The sequence below is a fragment of the Emydura macquarii genome, unplaced genomic scaffold, assembly GCF_026122565.2.
Source record: "Emydura macquarii macquarii isolate MOO-44397 ecotype Brisbane River unplaced genomic scaffold, CSIRO-AGI_Emac_v2 contig_2676, whole genome shotgun sequence".
Classification (NCBI taxonomy): domain Eukaryota; kingdom Metazoa; phylum Chordata; order Testudines; family Chelidae; genus Emydura; species Emydura macquarii.
In genome coordinates, this window is record NW_027132813.1 from 16,125,073 (window position 1) to 16,144,749 (window position 19,677).

Genomic DNA, 19,677 nt, shown 5'->3' on the forward strand with positions numbered 1-19,677 from the left:
CTTGGCACTTTAATGTGCCATCCTGTTATTTTAGCAACCGTAGCAGAGGCAGAAGCCATTACAGAAGTAATTAGCATCTTTTCTGAAGAGGGTAGGCCTTACTTCTCTTTCTGCTGAGGTTGAAGTTCAAAGAGCTCTTTGCTCATTGTGATAATCACCTTAATTCTATTAAGGCATACAATCTTCCCTCTTAAAAAAGTTTTTTTTTGAAAATATGCTCCTTGGTTTAAAGGGGGCCTCTGAAGACATTGGTTCATTCTCTTTACAGCAGAGCTAAGCTTCTGCTAAGAAAAGCCCTTTGGACCAAGGTTTTTTATTATCTCACTTGTTAGATGCCATCGGATCACAGTCTTATAGCATTAGATTTTAGAATGTTTCTACTGAGAAGAGAAAGTGCAAACCATTTTATGTTGCTGTTATAACTCCCCCAAATTAATATAACTCCTACAGAAAATGCATACAAATTCAGGCTTGCTTCTAACTTTTACCTTGATTGGAAACCCTTTAATTTTATGCAGATTGATCCTGAAGAGGGGGAGAGTGGAATCCATATATACTGATTCATAACTTACATAAAAACAAAACAAAAAGGGAAAGTTGTAATGCAGAGTTATTGTGCATCTGAACCTGTTTAATATTTTTCCCCTGCCCTTTTTTGCTGTTTAGGATTCTCCACTTTGTCTCTGGCTGACCAGATGAGTCTTCTGCAGAGTGCTTGGATGGAGATTTTGATTCTGGGTGTAGTATACCGATCACTTTCTTTTGAGGATGAGCTTGTCTATGCTGAAGATTATATTATGGATGAAGACCAGTCAAAATTAGCAGGCCTTCTTGACCTCAACAATGCCATCCTGCAGCTGGTAAAGAAATACAAGAGCATGAAGTTGGAGAAAGAAGAGTTTGTCACCCTCAAAGCTATAGCGCTTGCTAATTCAGGTTGGCAGTTTGTCATGATGGTTGCTACGTTTTTTTCACATGTCACTTTTTTCCTTCCCATAGTGTCTTCTGCATGGTTGTTCTAAACATGGTTTAGGAATAAGTAATCCTTAACTGGACCTTCAGTTATTATGGCTCTTATATGGAAAGGCTATAAACGCGACAGTTCAAATTAAGGAAGGTCTTTACAGTTTTAAGCCATTGTGGAACGTATTCCTAATGCAGTAAAGAATAATACACTGAATAATTTGGAAGGTATTACACAAGCAGGGATCCTTTCAAATGAATATAGATGTTGTCTACTAAATCCATTTCATAATCCAGATAAGACTAATCATTTCATTTAAACTGAATAGAATGGATGGATGCATGACTATATGCATTATATGATTTCTCTGAATACAGCTGTGTATTGGTAAGGTGAACTCAGGGTTGGTTGCAGGAGGGAAAATCCCTGTTTTATCTTATAAAGTCTACACTTTACCATATGAATATGATATAGTTTCACTAAAAGTGTCCAGAAGGGGTTAAGAATTACAGAGTATTTTTATTTTATTAGTATTAGTATTAGTATTTTTCTCTAAATTTGAATGTAAAAATGCAGAAGGCGTGAACAGTGTCTGATAAGTAAAAATCATTTATGCTTTGTTGTTTTTCCTTTTGTGTCTCCATAATGCTTTATTATGGTCTTAAGTCCCTTTTAGCATTTGCATAAAGTTCAGGATAGATCCCTCTTTAATGACGTGCCGATCATTAGATACCTGTGTGTCAATAACGTGCTCTGATGCTATGTACCATTGACAGTCACACCGTGCCCCTCCATCTGCTTTTGTTTTGACCCTATCTTTGAACTTTATCTTGGTTGCTGGCCAGTAGTTTTCCCTTTAATTACAAGAAGGAAACTGTCAATAAAATCTGTTAAATGGGATGCAATGAGTGGCTTGAATGGGCGGACGGCTATTTGTTCAAATTCTGCAGCATTCAAGGTATTGACAGTTTGTTTTCTGGGGCCATATGTGACGATCAATCTCAGGCTGGGCTCAGCCGCGCTGAAAAATGAAAAACCAGATTGCTTTTGCTTACTTGTGGATGACGACTTGTGATTTGGCGCGGTCCTAGTGAGATGAGATCTTCTGCCCAAATTGCCCCCCTGAGAGTCAGGACGCGTGACTGTTTTTAGAAATAATTTTTTAATTGATTTTGTAATTAACAGTTCATCTACAATATTGATGCATGAATCCTCAGACTGATAGGAGGGAAATTGTTTTCAACAATGAAGTTGTACTTTCCTATTTGTCTTTGTAATGGGATTTAGCACTTTGCATTTTTAATTGGAAATATAATTCAAAAAAATGCAAAACCAAAACACCATTTGTTTCTTTGTAAAATATTCTCCATCCCCTTATTGAATCTTCTTGATTTTTATGTGTCCTTTTTTTTAACCTACGCAGAATGGTTCTGGTGTGATCAAAATGTCTTTCTGTTTGGAAGATTATTTATTTTAGACGAAGCACAATACAGAGTTCAAAACATTTCACAGCAATAGGAAAATATTCCAGCTTCAAAACACCAAAGTTATGCTCATTTTAGGGGGGTCTAAATTGAAAAGTTTTATTTATTTTATTTACTTTATTTTGTAATTGGAAGACTGTTTGAGTAAGAAACATTTCTATAGGTTAGTCAATAAAAAGGCATAAGGCATAACTGTGTAAGATATCATAACAGAAGTTTAGTCATACATGCTACATATAGTGGGTCAAATTAATCTGTAGCTTAAGTTACTACAATTCCCATCAACTTCAATGGGTATTACAATCAGGATAATGCAGATAAATATGGTTCAGTATATTAAAATTCAAAGCAAGTTCAAATGAAAACATTTCCTTCTCATATTTTAATAATATTATATTCTGATTTGAAACTAAACGATTGTGAAAACAATTTAAAATGCAGATCAGTCACCTGACACCAACTTGGCTTTGTGTTAACAGGGTATTTTAACAGGGTATTTTAACTGTTAACACTTGATATTTTGGTTATTAAGGGCCAAAGTCCTGATCCTACAAGCTCTTTAGCACATGAGTCCCACTGAACTTTTTATTTAAGCAAAATATGCATTGATGTAAGCAGGAGTTTTCTCTGACCAGGAATTCAGGATTGGATTCTTCAAGCATCTTTTTCAGGAAAAGCTCAATCCTATCTCTAGTTTTAATGGGCTGCACATGCAACTCAGATAGCAAGATGTCATACTTCTACCAGTTGTTATTGTGCTAATTTGTAGGTGTAAATTGCACCTACAAAACTTACAAGTCATTACAGAAAATCAGATCCTTACTGTTTTAATTGCAAAAAGTACAATATAAGCTTTTTTCCTAGAGAAAATAGTGTATTCCAGTTTTACGTAACGATGACCTTGATTAATGTAAATAGAACTATAGTAGATATCCCAGAGTAAAATGCAATTATAAGAATAATCATTTAATAATTTGGTTTTAAATACATTTTGGTGTTGTCACATCTTCTTTCTTCAAGTGATTCTCATATTATTCAGATATTTATTCTCCCAAATTTAACATTCATGGACTCATATTTTATATCTGTGGGGAGAAAAGATCAAGTCCCACAAGGAATCTTACAACTTTCATATGTTTCTGACTGATCTATCTTGTCTAAAAAGAAACCCAGGTTAACTCTAATGTACAATAGGAGGTTTCTGACATAGTACCTGTATTTAGTGATTTATGATTCAACATCATACCATTTTCATTGCTGTTATTCAGAGGCAGAAAAAAGTTGTGGATTGTCCTAACCTTGATTGGATTCTGTTTTTAATAAATACCACAACTTCTTTGTGTGGTCTGACAAATCTAAGTGTCATAAAATACCCAAATTTTTCAATATTAAGTTCTCTTACGATACATAGTCATTGCCATTAATATTTCAACATTTCCCAACATTTTTTGTAGAATGGTATCTAAGATAGTACCATTATTTCCTATACTAAAAGCAGAGAGGACATTTTGTATTTAGTGCTATGTGGTAACTATTAGCAAGTTTTCACTTTTGAATGATGACCAATATAGTTCTGCTTATATAAATTTTCTTGACACACTACTGTGTCTATCCTTCTCAATTAAAGTACAATCTTTTATACATATTGATAAAAACAGATTGTGTATAAAGTCTGGAAAGAGTCTATAGTTTATGTATCTACATAACAGCCCATATGTTTGTACATTTTGTACATAGAGCTCAGCCCTGTGTACAAGCATGCTTTCAGCAGTTGTTTTTTGACCTGCTGTGCTCGATATGACATTCATCTAAATTAACAGCTTAGTTTTAAACATCTGGCTGGGTTCAATAATAATTAATGCACTCTTTATGCTTTAATACCAGAGAAGAGACTTACTCACATCAATGCCACTGTTCCCTTACTTCTTTCCATTTTTCCTTCCCAAGCACACAATAGGACAGAGAGGTACCTTGAAATGGCTGCAAGAAGTTTCCCTGTGTTCAGTTGTACACTGCACAATGGAAACAATCTGGCACCAATGAGCACTTTGTTTACTCACAAAAACAACTTTGAACATTTTCCAAAACATGCATGTTCCAGTTACTTTCTCAGATGTTAGGCGAGGTGAAGTGTGTGTGTGTGTGTGTGTGTGTGTGTGTGTGTATACACAGATGTACCTGTGCGCGTGTGTGCACACACACACACACGTAAAAGATGGTGTCTCTTTGTGGTATTATAACGTACTTTTGTGTATTGTTTGAGTAATACCAAATACAGAGATCCAGGAGAGCAGTTTTTTGGAAATGCTTAATCAGTAACAACTAGACTATACCTTCAGGCCAGAATTCTCAAAAGAGCTCAGCATTCACAATGGGGGTCAGATATTTCCAGAATATCTCAGCTCCCATTTAAGCAACAAAGTAAGTGGCCAGCTTTTCTAAAGAGTTCAGCAGGATTGAAAAGCTGGCCCTTATTAAGGTGCCAACATAAGAGCTGAGCAGAAGAAGCATAGGGACCTTTTCTGCTCTCCATTATGATCACTGATCTACATGCTCATGCTGGAAGGGCATAACGAGCAGGGGTCGCGCAGGTATCAGTCCTAGGTCCGGTTCTGTTCAATATTTTCATCAGTGATTTAGTTAATGGCATAGAGAGAGTACACTTATTAAATTTGTGGATGATACCAAGCTGAGAGTGGTTGCAAGTGGTTTGGAGGATAGGATTATAATTCAAAATGATCTGGACAAACTGGAGAATTGGTCTAAGGTAAATAGGATGAAATTCAGTAAGCACAAGTGCAAAGTACTCCACTTACGAAAAAACAATCAGTTGCACACATACAAAATGGGAAATGATTGCCTAGGAAGGAGTACTGCGGACAGGGATCTGGGGGTCATAGTGGACCACAAGCTAAATATGAGTGAACAGTGTAATACTGTTGCGAAAAAAGAGAACATGATTCTGGGATGTATTAGCAGTGTTGTAAGTAAGACACGAGTAGTAATTCTTCTACTCTACTCCATGCTGATTAGGCCTCAACTGGAGTATTGTGTCCAGTTCTAGGCACCACATTTCAGGAAAGACGTGGACAAATTGGAGAAAGTCCAGAGAAGAGCAATAAAAATGATTAAAAGTCTAGAAAACATGACCTATGAGGCAAGACTGAAAGAACTGGGTTTGTTTAGCCTGGAGAAAAGACGACTGAGAGGGGACACGATAACAGCTTACAAGTACATAAAAGGTTGTTACAAGGAGGAGGGAGAAAATTGTTCTTATTAACCTCTCAGGACAGGACAAGAAGCAATGGGCTTAAACTGCAGCAAGGGAAATTTAGGTTGGACAGTAGGAAAAACTTCCTAACTGTCAGGGTGGTTAATCATTGGAATAAATTGCCTAAAAAGGTTGTGGAATCTCTCTCATTGGAGATTTTTAAGAGCAGGTTAGATAAACACCTATCAAGGATTGTCTAGATATTACTTAGTCCTGCCATGACTGCAGGGGACTAGACTAGATGACCTCTTGAGGTCCCTTCCAGCCTTATGATTCTATGATCTAGTCCTTAAGAAGAGCTCTTTTAATAACCCTCCACCAAAAAAGAGAGAGAGAATCAAGGAGTCTGTTGTGCATCATAACACAGTGAAATACAGACAAATGTTGATGTCAATGAAGTTACACACCTATTTATGCCAGTTGCAAATTTGGTTCATATCTAGGATCTAACTTGCCAGACTTTGCTTTCACATAAATTACATACTCTGAGCATAGGCATGATAGTGTTAATAGTGTTCCCATTTAAATGTTAATTGGCAGAACAATATTAATTTCCTATTCCATGGAATCTATATCTTATTTTATGCCCAATTTTGACTGTGGCTATATGATATAATATAACAGAGGATATCTAATTTCTAGTGATGCCATCTTTTGTTAATTGTATTTTCTCCATTGTATTACTATTTCCATTAGTGTTGAAATTAGTTAGTAGGACATATATAAAATCTATATTTATGTCATTGTTAAAATACTAGTATTTCTGTTGCTAATATAAATACCAAAATATGTGATACACCGCTTTAACAAAATTTATGGAAATTGCTAGTATAGTAAGAGTTTCCTCATACATAAATGCCTTTTCTGCCTCCAGTTCGTTTTTCATGTTGTCATCTAGGTACCATGCGCAATTTTTAAAGATGATATCCCTGTTTGCCGCCATTTGCTAGAATTTTATTATTTAATAGTCTTTTGTCTGGCACTACAGTCTAGTATCTGAGCACCTCATGTACATTAATGAGTTTTTCCTTATATCATCATGAGGTAGGCAGGCACTATTCCTATTTCACAGATTAGGAAACTGAGGCACAAAGAGGTGAAATGGCTTTCCCAAGCCTGTGGCAGGACTGGGAATGGAACCCCGAGTTCCTTACTCTCAGTCCAGTGCCTTCACTGGAAGAGACTATGTTTCCTCTGCCAAGAGACTGGTATGTTGGCCAGGAAGCAAACACAGATCAACAGATAGCAAAGCAGCTATATTAACCATTGAGGCAGGAACAGAAATGCTTATATTCATAGTTATACACTCTATTTTTCTACTGCAGGCACAAGGAACTCTCATTGACAAACTTGCCCTTTTATATTTTACCTTAATCCTAAATTAACTGTTTTTTCATGACACCATAATTCCCCTCCATCTTAAAGACCACAAATTAAATTATTTCTTGAATTCATTTTTACACTTTGTTCCACTGTCACCACCTTTAAAATATTCTCTCCACCATTCATCAAGGGTATGTATATGGGGATAAAAGCCCCATAGTACAGCCGCGGCTGCCCCAGGTCGGCTGCTCAGGCTTTGGGGCCTTGGACTGCGGGGCTAAACGTTCTCGGTCCCAGAGCTCAGGCTCCAGTTGGAGCCTGAAAGTCTACACAGCAATTTTTCTGCTGTGGAGCCCAAGCCCCAGTTGTCCTGGACCAGCAGCGGGTTTTGTATTCCTGTGTAAACTGTCTTGAGGATTCAGCTTTCATGTCTGTACTTAAAAGCAGGCCAGATCAGTACATTCCCCATTTCCTCAGTGTTGACTGAAAATCAGTTTTCTCTCCATTTGCTGTATATGCTCTAGCTATTCTTTTTGGAGTACTAGAACTACTTCATTTGTTTCTCCTTAATTTCCCATATATATTCTAGTTGAGAAGTTCTGCTTCCCAATGTTATATTCAGATATAATCCCAGTTTCAGAGAATTTTTGCCCAATCACTTCAGCTGCAGAAAATATTCTACTTGTCTACATTCCCATATCTGGCCTCAGGCCCCAGATTCAGGAAATCATCTTTATTCAGGCAGGGTACTTAATCACATGCTCAAAATTAAGCACAGGCTTAAGTCCTGAATAAGGATGGACTGAAGCATGTGTTCAAGTGCTTTCCTGAAGCCTTAGTGATGAAGATTTTTGATTGGAAGAGGCCAGATAAGAAAACCAGGAATACAGTCTGATTAATGGTTATAAAGGATCTTGATGTGTTATTTTCAATTTTTTAAAAAAACTTTTTTTTTTTTTTTTTTTACTGTTTATGGGTTATATTACTTTTTTTAAATTGCAGCACTCGTTAAATGAAATATAGATAATGCAGTGGCTAGAACAGAACACAGTATGGGCAAAAACTTTGCATAGTTTGCAAGATTCCCAGTGTAAATCTGTCATGCACCTCAATCACAACATGCAGTAATTCTTCAGTTTCAGAACAGTGCACCACTGAGTAGATATTGCAAATGGTGGTGATTTGTGCAATATTTTTCCTTAATTCCTGCTAGAGAAGAGAGTCAGGCCACAAAATTTATTTTATTTGAGACATAATCCAAATTTGGATCCTGCTATCCAGAGTTGCATTAAAAGCACTATAATTATTGTTCTACTTGTTTTTGATCTCATCAAATTCTGTCAGGATCTTACTACTGCTTAACTTGATTGTATCCATTTTTGACTTGTGAATTAAGTACTTATACAGAATCACCAGTATCGCCTTGTGCTTGCTTTCAGTCACCCTACTTGTTCATGTCTCACCCTACTTGTTCATGTTTTCTTCTGTATCATGTCTTGTCAGCATCAGACTGTTTCTGCTCACTGCTGCATATTCCCTACTGTTTGATTTGTTCTTCTCTTTTCTTGCTTTAGGCTTCCTGTATTTTTTGACATGCAAAAATGCTTCATTTGAGCTCCATGTATTTCATCTCTTCCATGTTTTCTTCCTAGTGATATTAAATGCATAAACCGTACAAAGCACCATTTTAGAGTGGTCTTTTTTCCCTCATTTGAGGTTCATGCCAAACATTTGCTAGTTTCCATGCTTTGTGATGTGTCCCGGATTATTCCTGGGTGGCCAGATGTTTGTTTTCTGCATTTGAGATGAAGCTTGAATTTTAAGTGAGGTAGATGGTAATCTGACTTGGTCTCTGGACCTTGTCGTGTTTTTCTCAGATGAGAGGTCCAGTTTTCTCTCTTTTCTCTGCAATGCAATCAACCAGGTTTCAGTGGAGCTGATCAAAAAAGGTCCAAATGTATTTTCCTCTGCTGTGACACGGAAAAAAAGCATTTGCAAGGATAAGATGATTCTCAAAGCAAAGCTCAATGAGTCGACGTCCTAATTTGTTGATTTTTACTTTCTTTCATTGCAACACTCTGATCAACAACTTCTTTCACCACTTCAGCCCAGAAATCCCTTGCTCTGAGCAGCACATGGTGTTGGACATAGTATCAATGAGTTCCTGTGCCTGGCTATAGAAATCATCAATGGCTATAGAAATCATCAACCAACATGGGCTGCTTTTTTGCAGGTCATTTAAAGATCATAATCTGCATACTTCTGAATGACAACACATCCTCATGTCCCTGTTTAATCTGATTGTTAATCTATGCACTGGTTTGAAAGGATCTCAGATCCAGGTGTAGATTTCTACTGTACGATATCCCTTTGGAATGATAATTGTAAGATGTCCAAGGGGGTCTACTAGGAAAATGATTTTTTTTATTCTTACTTTCACAGATTCACTTTCCTGGCACAGTTAGAGCATTTAAAAATGTTTATACTTAACATAATAAATAGTTAGATGTTATCTGATATATTATGTGTTTCTGGGTCTCTACATAGCCTCTGTGTTCCCTTAAATTATAATAGTTATCATTGACCTCACTATTACATTCTAGCATGGACAGGGTTTATCAACAATACATTAATCTGCTTCTGGATACAGTTGCAGTTTCTGTATCTGCCACTTTATATTTTTTAAGATATTTCTTTTTACTTTCGGGGGGGCAGTGCAACGCAACATTGTGGACCATTTTCCTTATTTTCAGAAACAAATGCCAGCATGATTAAGATCTACCATTTAATACCATGAATGAGATGTAGAGCCAAACTGCAAGGCCGGAACTTAAAGAAGGATTTTATCAGAGATTAATATTTTCCTGAGCAGTCTGGCAGCTGAATCATGGTCTAATTAAATAGCACAGATTTAGTGAGTTTGCATTTAAGTGTTAGCAGACTCTAGGATGAGTAAAGCTGAAATGATTTTGAATCTTTTCTCTAAATGGAAAGTTAAATTATCATAGTAATTTGATTAAATCATTTTAAAATCTTTCAAGCTAAATCAAAGTGTTTAAAGACTAGTTTGAAATCTTAATCGCTGTTTGTGAGCATATCTCCCTGCTATTTGTTCTCACCTCATTTCCTGTGACATACTTATATATCCCCTAAGGCACGGCTGCCCGAACTTTGGCCCATGAACCACTGGTTGTCTGCAGAGTACATGCAGGTGGCCCTTGGAGAGTTGGCTGGCTACTTTGTTTCCCATTGTCAAATTGATTTAAAAGACAGCAAAATATACATTGCTACTATTACTTTTCCATGTAAGCAATTGCTCTATATACCACAGGGATTTGTTATAATCACCAATAGGAAAGGAGGGGAGCAACAAGACAATCCTTCTGTTTAGATGTAGTCCACACTGTGAAAAAGTTTGAGAATCTGAGCTATAACAGCTATGTTATGTCACAGATTTTGATTTGGTGTCTACCTTAATTTTCTCTGTAGGTGTTTAGTTTCGTCTCATAACCAATTTCTGTATGTACAGGTAGCAAGCATGGCTACAGTCATAAGGCCAGAATCTAATCTGTGTTGCACTGTTACAGGTCATCAGGATCACCACTGATTTCAATTCCACCCAGCTGAAGAAAAATTACAAATCCCAGATATCAATGCGGACTGCCACCCATCCCTTTGAAAATTCAAACTTCACATTAGCTGCATAAAACAAAGATCTACCTACTTAGTAATAATCTGGAAATTGTGTAGAGGATGGAAATTGGCACACCTTTAGGGCCAATTTTCTAGAATGTTATGTCCTCTTTTTGCTCCTTTGATGGCACAAAGGGACTGGAGGACAGGCAGATTTGGCAAGCTGAATTTCTTTGGCATGGAAGAGCTCTCAACTGACACAGAACCAGCATACCCAGCTCCTATACCAGCCCTACACATAGCCCTGGCATAGGGGGCATGATGGGGCATGGTCTGCATGCATTGTGCTTTCAGCAATTCATGGCTGATGGACAGTCCCTTGGGGACTGTTACTAGCCAGCAGCGTTTTAGAGCAGCCCCCACATTGCACTAAAATTCCATTAGGAATAGACCAAGCCCTGATAGAGAATCCGGGATCTGTAACTAGAAACTTGGCACAGCAGAGAATCTGGTTTTTGGAATGCAGTGGAAATGTTTGCAAAGAAATCATGTTAAATAGAGTCCTGTGGATGGACAAGAAGTGTTTGTTTATGGATGTTGAATTCAATAGAGTAGTCCATGTTTACACCGGTATAATTAAGATCAGAACCTGTCCCCGTGTGTGTGTGTTATATTCTAATCTATACTTAGGGATTTACCTTTGATTGTCACAGGTAAATAGTATTAACTAACTAGTTCTATACTAATACTGAAGAGGTGAAAGTTGATATTCTTGTAACAAAAGTAGCAAATATGGCAGTTTTGGGTGATGGGAAAACTTTAGCCAGTGCTAAAATTTCACTGATTTTCTTTTTTTACATTTATAATCCTTACCATCTCCTTTATATGCTTAGCTTTTGTTTTTCTCTTTTAATTCTTTTTTTACACCAGCTCACCTTGTTGCATGGTATCTAATCTCTGCAGTGTATGCATAACATGTCCGACTGCATGCTTCTTAGGGCATGTATTCACTGATACCTGGAATTATTAAACATGTAAAACCCCCATAGGACTCCATTATGTGTAATTAACACATAAACTGACATCAGAATCAGTAAAATGTGCTAAATGATCCAAACTTGTACATAATTAAGTGTCTCTCTTAGAGCGGGAGCTGTACCTTTTATTTTTTTCAGCTTGCGCCTTCCTTTCAAGATGGAACATGGACCATTCTTTAACCTCTTATTTACCTGTTTTGTGCAGTGTTTTTTCACATTGCCTTTTTAGTAAGAGGGGTATTTCCCACATGCTGAAATTATCTGAGAAAACTATATATAAATTAATAGGAGATAGATATCTTATCTCTAGGACGGTAGTTCAGGTTCCTGGGTCTGATCCTGTAATTGTTACTTACTTGAGTAACTTTTACTCAAACAAATAGTCCCATTAGAGCCAATGGAGCCATCTGTTTGAACAAAAATTACTTTGATAAGTAAGGGTTGCAAAAATCAAACTCATGCGGTGCAACCTGATAGATTGTTATCTTCTATAAGATTAAACTGAAAAAAATTGGTGCTGTGTTAGTCATCAGGTATGTGATGCTGCTTAATACAACAGAAGAAATAATGATACAAATGTATTTCGGCTACAGGAAGAAGTTTCACTTACTCATCATTCCCCCTGAAAAAAAAACTTTGCTAAATAGTCAAAAATTAAAATCAAAGCTGCAGTGATATCAGAGTGGGTTTTGTATTTAATGGGCCTCTTGAGGAAATGCTCTAATAATGCCATGGACTCACTACCCCACAATCAGCCCTAGTGTAAGCTTGCACAACTTCATTGATATCTTTGAGTGTGCACCCACCTGCAATTGTGCTACATGTGGTCCATTATCTGACTGAATAGCCAATAAGACCACAATTTGACTGAGTTAACCCTCATAATAAATATTATATAAAGCTGTGAAATTTAATCAAGCTCTCTAAGACTGTGGGCCCATTTAAGTGTTGGTAACTGGAAGGGAGTGCTGACGGCTACTTTTGCTTTCTTGTATTCACCATGCTTTTGACAATTGTCATAGAGATCTTCCTGGTCTCCCCACAAGGTCAAAGAAGGCCTGCACACTAAGTCGTCCTATACTAACACTGATTAGAAGCTCTGGCAACCCTACTCATTGTACATCAAAGAGTTAGGGGGTGCCCCAAATCAACTTCCATCAGTCCGATGGTGATGTCGATACCTATTACAGAAGAAAAAGCATCTCCCCCCCCCCGGCCCTCCATCACCCAGCTGCTGGGGAGAAGGGAGAAAGAGTGGCTATTAGGGTCCCTATGGCTAAGTATTGAGTTCCCTTAAAGTTTCAATCCTGTTAAAAGATATAAGAAAGCAATTCAGCCAACACAGACAAAAAGAATGGGATTTCTCCCTGTTTTGTATCTGTGCTGTTTAGGGCTTTAAATTTGTCTGGACTGAATCTCCGCTTGTTGTCTGCAGCTTCCACTGCTCAAATCTTTCCAGGTCACTTAGCAGTTCACTTTGGTTCCTCCTGTGTGTTTTGGGTTAAGCCTGCTACTCAAAACTGATAACAGTTGAGTTTATCCCACTGAAACAGCTGGCAAAGATAGATACAGGGTAGCAAGGCAAGATGTAGAGAGGCATTTGGTTTGTCTGTTGATTTTTTTAAAATTTAATTTGCTGAAGTAACTCTATAGGACCCAAACTATTCTGGGTGGGCCCCATCTAGCAGGACATATCAGTGTAACAAGGCAAAGGCAGTTCCAGACGTCACCCACATGTGCTCTGCAGGCCACAGTTTGAGAATCACTTCATTAGAATCTACGTAAGGATGACTGGCTGGGAGGGAAAGTTCCTTGCTAGTCCATGAGGGAGGAAAGAAGAAGTTACATGCACACACATCTTCCTTGTGTCAGCCAGTGAGACAGCCCAATGGATCTCTGTTTTTCTGATCAATGTCATCTCAGTATGTAACCATGGAGATGGCCATGCATTGGTGCCACACTTTTGAGGGGAGTAATTCTTGCAGACCCTGCAATGTGGGCTGTGACTCAGAGGGACTTTGCCCTTTCTTTACGATAATGTCTGTGTAACTAGGAGATGACTATATGAAATTATTTATGTAGTTGCATGGATGTTTTTTAACTTTTCTTGATATACATAAACTTAGCACTTTTACAGATGGCAATTACAGGTGTGTAATTATACAAGGAGACCCAAATATTTTCCTGGTCCTGAAGGTCAGTATAGAAATAAGTGGGTGATTATCTATCTCACTCATAAAAACAAAATGGAAGATGTTATGTAAATCCTTGCAAATCCATAAATAATTATGGTACTGTTATTTATTGTAGTGCAAGTTACAGTGTAGAGCAGATACAGTGTAATCCAACATTCTGGCACGCCGAACCGAAAACTGATGTCGTTTCTTTGTTTTGCAGACTCAATGCACATAGAAGATGTTGAAGCAGTTCAGAAACTTCAAGATGTCTTACACGAGGCTCTACAGGATTACGAGGCTGGGCAGCATATGGAAGACCCACGCCGAGCTGGCAAGATGCTGATGACTCTCCCACTTCTGAGGCAAACCTCCACAAAGGCCGTGCAGCATTTCTACAACATCAAACTGGAAGGCAAAGTCCCCATGCACAAACTTTTTTTGGAAATGCTGGAGGCCAAGGTCTGACTAAAGCATCATGGGTCTTCCCATCATGCACGTTGAAAAAAAAGGGAAAATAAACAGGATAATAATGGCAAAGAAACGTAGTGTTTAATTAAGGAAAAAAATGACTGCACTGATATTTAGCAGCAAGACTGTGAAGCAGCTTTCAACTCTTTCTTCTGTCTATCTGATGCAGTTTTCCTTTTTCTTTTCTCTATTTTCCTTTTCTGTTCTTTTATTTCTTCCTTTTCCTTTTTTTCCCTTTGCTGCTGAACTTTTTAAAAGAGGTCTCTAATTGAAGAGAGATGGAAGCCAGGCCTGCCAAAGGATGGAAATCCATAATATGGATGCCAGTGAACTTATTATGAACCATAATGTCCCCAGTGACAAAGGAATCAAAGAGAGAACCATCATACCTTGCAGTACAGTACAACACGATGAACTGACTGAACGCAGTATTAGATTTCATAGGAGCAGTCTCTAATTAGACAACTAAGCAACGATGCATCGGCTGCTTCTTATCATTGCATTTTCCATCTTAGATCAGTTACAGCCATTTGATTCCTTAATTGTTTTTTCAAGTCTTCCAGATATTTCTTAGGTTAGCTACAATGTAACTTTTTCAGGGAATAGTTTAAGCTTTATTCATTCATGCAATACTAAAGAGAGAAAAAAAATACTGCATTTTTGTGCTGGCTTGAACAATGATGAACAATAATGAAGGACAAATGAATCCTGAAGGAAGATTTTTTAAATGTTTTGTTTCTTCTTACTAATGGAGATTTTTTTGTACCAGCTTTACCACTTTTCAGCCATTTATTAATGTGGGAATTTATCTTACTAAAGCAATAGTTGAAGGGAAGGTGCATATTATCACGGATGCAATTTATGTTGTGTGCCAGTCTGGTCCAAAACATCCAGTTTCTTAACATGAGCTCCAGTTTCTAACTAAATGTTCACTGACACAAAGGATTAGATTACACCTGCAGTATATCTGAGTAGTCTAATGTATATGTATTCCACGTCAAGTACAAATCTGTAAAGATGATAAGAGAGCGTGACTGTACGAATGTACAGTTGCTACGTGATTTCTAACTGATTCAGTTGTAAATGAACGAGATACTGCCTGTTACTTGCAAAATTACAAAGTTCTCACACAAAGACCTGTGAACCAATACTAGCTAAAAGGCAATAAGGCAAATGCCAGTGTTTGCAAAATAAAGAAATCAGAATAGTAGACTTCTGACCAAATTCAAGAACTTAACACTTCTACACTTTATTTATTAATTTAGACTTTATTTTGTAAATTGCAATTTTTAACAAGTAGCTAAATCAGTATATGTGCTTTTCAACCAGTATTGTCACAGCATGAAAGTCAGTCAGTTTCAAGACTGTTAAGAGGTGTAATCTAATGTATAAGCCAATTAGATGCCCCCAGAAAACTACAGTCGCTAAATAACCAATAAACAATAACCTCCATCAAATGCTATACCAATGTACCAGTGTTAGTAGCTGCTCCCTGTACTATGTGAACATCCTTATTCTATGTACACAGATGTAATTAAAATTGTAATCCTAACAAACAAAAGAAATGTAGTTCAGCTTTTCAGTGTTTCATGTTTGCTGTGCTTTTCTGAATTTTTATGTTGCATTCAAAAACTGTTGTCTTGTTCTTCTTGTGGTGTTTGGATTCTTGTGGTGTGTGCTTATAGACACAGGGTAGAATTAGAGACAATATTGGATGTACAATTCCTCAGGAGATTACAGTAGTATATTCTATTCCTTACTGGTAATAAGATTCTTCCTAGTAATAATTAAGAGATTGAAACTCCAAACAAGTACTCATTATGAGCAGATACACACTGAAATCATAATATTTTCAAAACAAGGGATAATTTCTGTAACAGTTTATTATAGAATACCAATGTATAGCTTAGAAATAAAACTTTGAATATTTCAAGATTATAGATAAGTCTAATTTTTAAATGCTGTAAATATAGCTTTTATTCAATCAGCTCTCAGATGTTGTTATTAACTCGCTCTGTGTTGTTGCAAAACTTTTTTGGTGCGGACAAGTTTCCAAAACTATTGCTACTTTGTGTGCTTTAAAACAAATACAGTAGGCTGATGGTGCATCAGCCTTGTGCTAGAAAATACTGTGTATCTATCATTAGCTATATGGGACTATATTGTAGATTGTGTTTTCTCAGTAGAGAAGTGACTGTAGTGTGATTCTAGATAAATCATCATTAGCAATTCATTCAGATGGTCAATAACTTGAAATTTATAGCTGTGATAGGAGTTCAGAAATTGGCACATCCCGTTTAAAAAATGACAAAAAAACTACAACTCCTGGGAAAAAAGGTGCTGATTCTATAAGATTATTTATATATGTAAGAGTGCAAAAAAAAAAGTTTATTTTCCAGATAGTTTGTGCAGGGTTTAAGTTGCTACTGTTCAATCACAGTATATATATATAAATATATAATATAAATATTGTTTTTGCTGTATCACATTAAAGAACTTGGGCTTCAGGGTCAAAAGCCAATCAACTAAAATAAAAATACAAAAACACACAAAAAATGGAGATGTGTTAAAGGCACACGGTGCAAACATTAGTTTTCGTTTTCAGTAATTTTTTAGAGCTGCAAAAGAACAAGTATCTCAAGACTGTAAAAACTTTAACTGAAATATGGCTAAAAGAAATGCACAGGCTTTATAATAATGTTCATCCTAAACCTAGCTGGAGGAGAGTTCTTTCAAGACCACTTACTTAATGTGAAGTGTTGGGAAAATTTCAAAAGGTGTCTGTTTTAGCCATAATGATTTAATTACTATTTTTTGCTTCATTTTTTAAATTTTTTTCTTATTTAAAGCAATATGATTGTGTGACTCCCAGAAGTTACACATTTGTTTCAATCAGATCAGATTGTTGTATTTATTCCACTATTTTGCATTTAAATGATAACATAAAAAGATATAAAAAATTAAAACTGCTATTTTTCTTATAGAAGAGAAAATGGGTGTTGGTGATTGTATTTTAATTATTTAAGCGTCTCTGTTTACCTGCCTAGGAAAACATTTTATGGCAGTCTTATCATGCAAAGATCGCAAAAGGACAAAAAAAAATTAAACTGCTTATAATATCCAGGAGTTGCATAATAGCCAGTAGTAAAATAACCATGTCTATAATTGTAGATGGGATTCACATCTGTAAAGCAATCAACTGTATATTTTTGTGATGTGTATCATACCGTGTGCTCCAACCAATGTCCATTTGTGTAAATGTATTTATTTTATATTGTATATATTGTTAAATGCAAAAAGAAGATATGATTCTGTAACTCCAATCAGTTCAGATGTGTAACTCAAATTATTATGCCTTTCAGGATGATGGTAGAGCAATATTAAACAAGCTTCCACTTTTGATCGCTTTTATTTTATTTTTTGTGTTGTGGTTTTGTTTTTTGTTTTGTTTTTGTTTTTTGTTTATAAGAGGAAAACAAATCAATAAGCATTACCTTTTGTTACTTCCATTCAAAGAGTAGGGAACATTATCCCTTTTCCCTGAAAGTAGAGTGCAAATATAAATAAATGCTATATAAAGCCTTGTCAAAATGAATTCCAGTGTGGTACAAGACATTTTGCATACTCTTAAATATGCAAAATGTCTCATAGCACATTAGAATTCATTCTGACAAGCCTTTATATAGCACTTATTTAATCTTAAAGCATCTCCACATCAACCTGCATTACTCAAAATCATTGCCTCTCTGTCAATGTCATAAAAGAAAACTTTCCCACTATTTTAAGATCATATTAATACCATCTAGAAGTACTTATTTGATTTCTCCATCTACAACTAAATCCATCATTCATGTCCTATGGAGGGTACTCCTTTTACATGTTCTGGGTTTGGGTTTTTTTTTTATAAAAAATGTATTATTTGAACCAGCTTTTATGAATGAAAACAAATAGTCATGGGAGCAATAATATGGATTGGTGTTAATGAAGAGCTCTGATAAATCTTCAAGACCTAAAGGGGTTAAACAACTTGGTTTAAAACTGACAGTAAATAGCTTCTCATCCTTTTACAGTCTGAAAGGTTGTAGCCCTTATTGCACAGGGTCAATCTGTGTTTCCTGTGGACCCTTCTGGAGCCATCACAGAAGTGCTAATGTGAGCTTTTCTTGCTTTTTAGCCTATCTTCTTGATAGTATTTTGTCATTGTGTTTGCCCAACATATTTCTCACCTTCAGTGCTGGCCATTCTCTGGAGACTTTGGCTGATGACACAAAGGCTACTAAACTGAATGGTATTCAGGGACAAGAATTGTTTCAGCCATTAAGACAAGCGATCAGGATAGCTTTTGGTATTTTTGTATTGTGCAGTCTTTTAAGTAGTAATATGCCATTGAAAGACATGGGAAGGGGGAAATGCTACCTTCTACAATTTAACAATTGTAGGAAATTTCTCCTTGAATAAGAAATGACAGAAAGAAATCAAAATATATTTTTAAGGGTGAACCAGTATATAAAACTTTTCCTGGCTTGGCTTTTATTATTTGATTTTGAGTTATTGCACAGTAGTTCTTCAAAACGGAGTATAATGTATTATCACAACTTAAAACAGAGAGTAGAATTGTTTATAAAATATCACTCTAAAAAATCAAGGCCAACTTGTAATTTGCTATATGTAAACAACATGCCACTCTCAGACTTGCAGATGTTCCAGATTTGTACAAAATGCAGTTGTATATATTCATTGGCTTGAAATGTTCGACTGGGAACACTTTCATGTACAACAATAATCATAATAAGATCTTCTATACCACCTTTCAGCTAAGGATCTCAGAACACTTCACAAACATTGATCGAGCCTCACACTTTCCCTGGAAAGGGAGAAATAGGGGGTACATACCATGCAGCGAACATTTCACATACAACTGAAATGCATCCACTTCTGGGGTGCTTGGCAAGCTTTAACAGCAAACAACAACAATACACAGCAGTTTAGGTGAGGAAGTGGATAGCTATCCAATGGTAAATATTTCAGTAGGCAGAAATATTGGGGAAATCGGCCAAGACACACCAACACACTTATCCATAAAAATAGCTCCTGGAACTTTTCAGAGGAAAAGTGGTTAGGATCTTGTTTTTTAAATCTCATCCAACAGGTATTATCTCCAACAGCACAGTATCCATTGCTAAAATGCAACGGGTTCAGTACCGCTTCTTGGGGGGGTGGGAAGTGCTACTAATACTAATCAACTACATTAATGAATGATGCACAATTTCTGAAAGCATCTTGGTTTTTCTTGGAGACTCCCCTCCAAGCAATAGCCTAT

At 36.5% G+C, this 19,677-nt stretch overlaps 1 protein-coding gene across 10 annotated transcripts in view; it reads left to right on the top strand.

The window, feature by feature from the left end:
* ESRRG (estrogen related receptor gamma) overlaps nucleotides 1-17,757 on the top strand; it is a 467,657-nt gene extending 449,900 nt beyond the window's left edge. For 9 of the 10 annotated variants that reach the window (XM_067564953.1, XM_067564956.1, XM_067564955.1 and 6 more), the window contains 2 exons: nucleotides 667-936; nucleotides 14,110-17,757. In XM_067564953.1, the coding sequence (XP_067421054.1) occupies nucleotides 667-936; nucleotides 14,110-14,354 (515 nt within the window). In that variant the 3' untranslated portion in view covers nucleotides 14,355-17,757. The remainder of the gene's footprint in view (nucleotides 1-666; nucleotides 937-14,109) is intronic. The other variant, XM_067564961.1, reaches the window with a different exon arrangement.
* The last annotated feature ends 1,920 nt before the right edge of the window (nucleotides 17,758-19,677 follow it).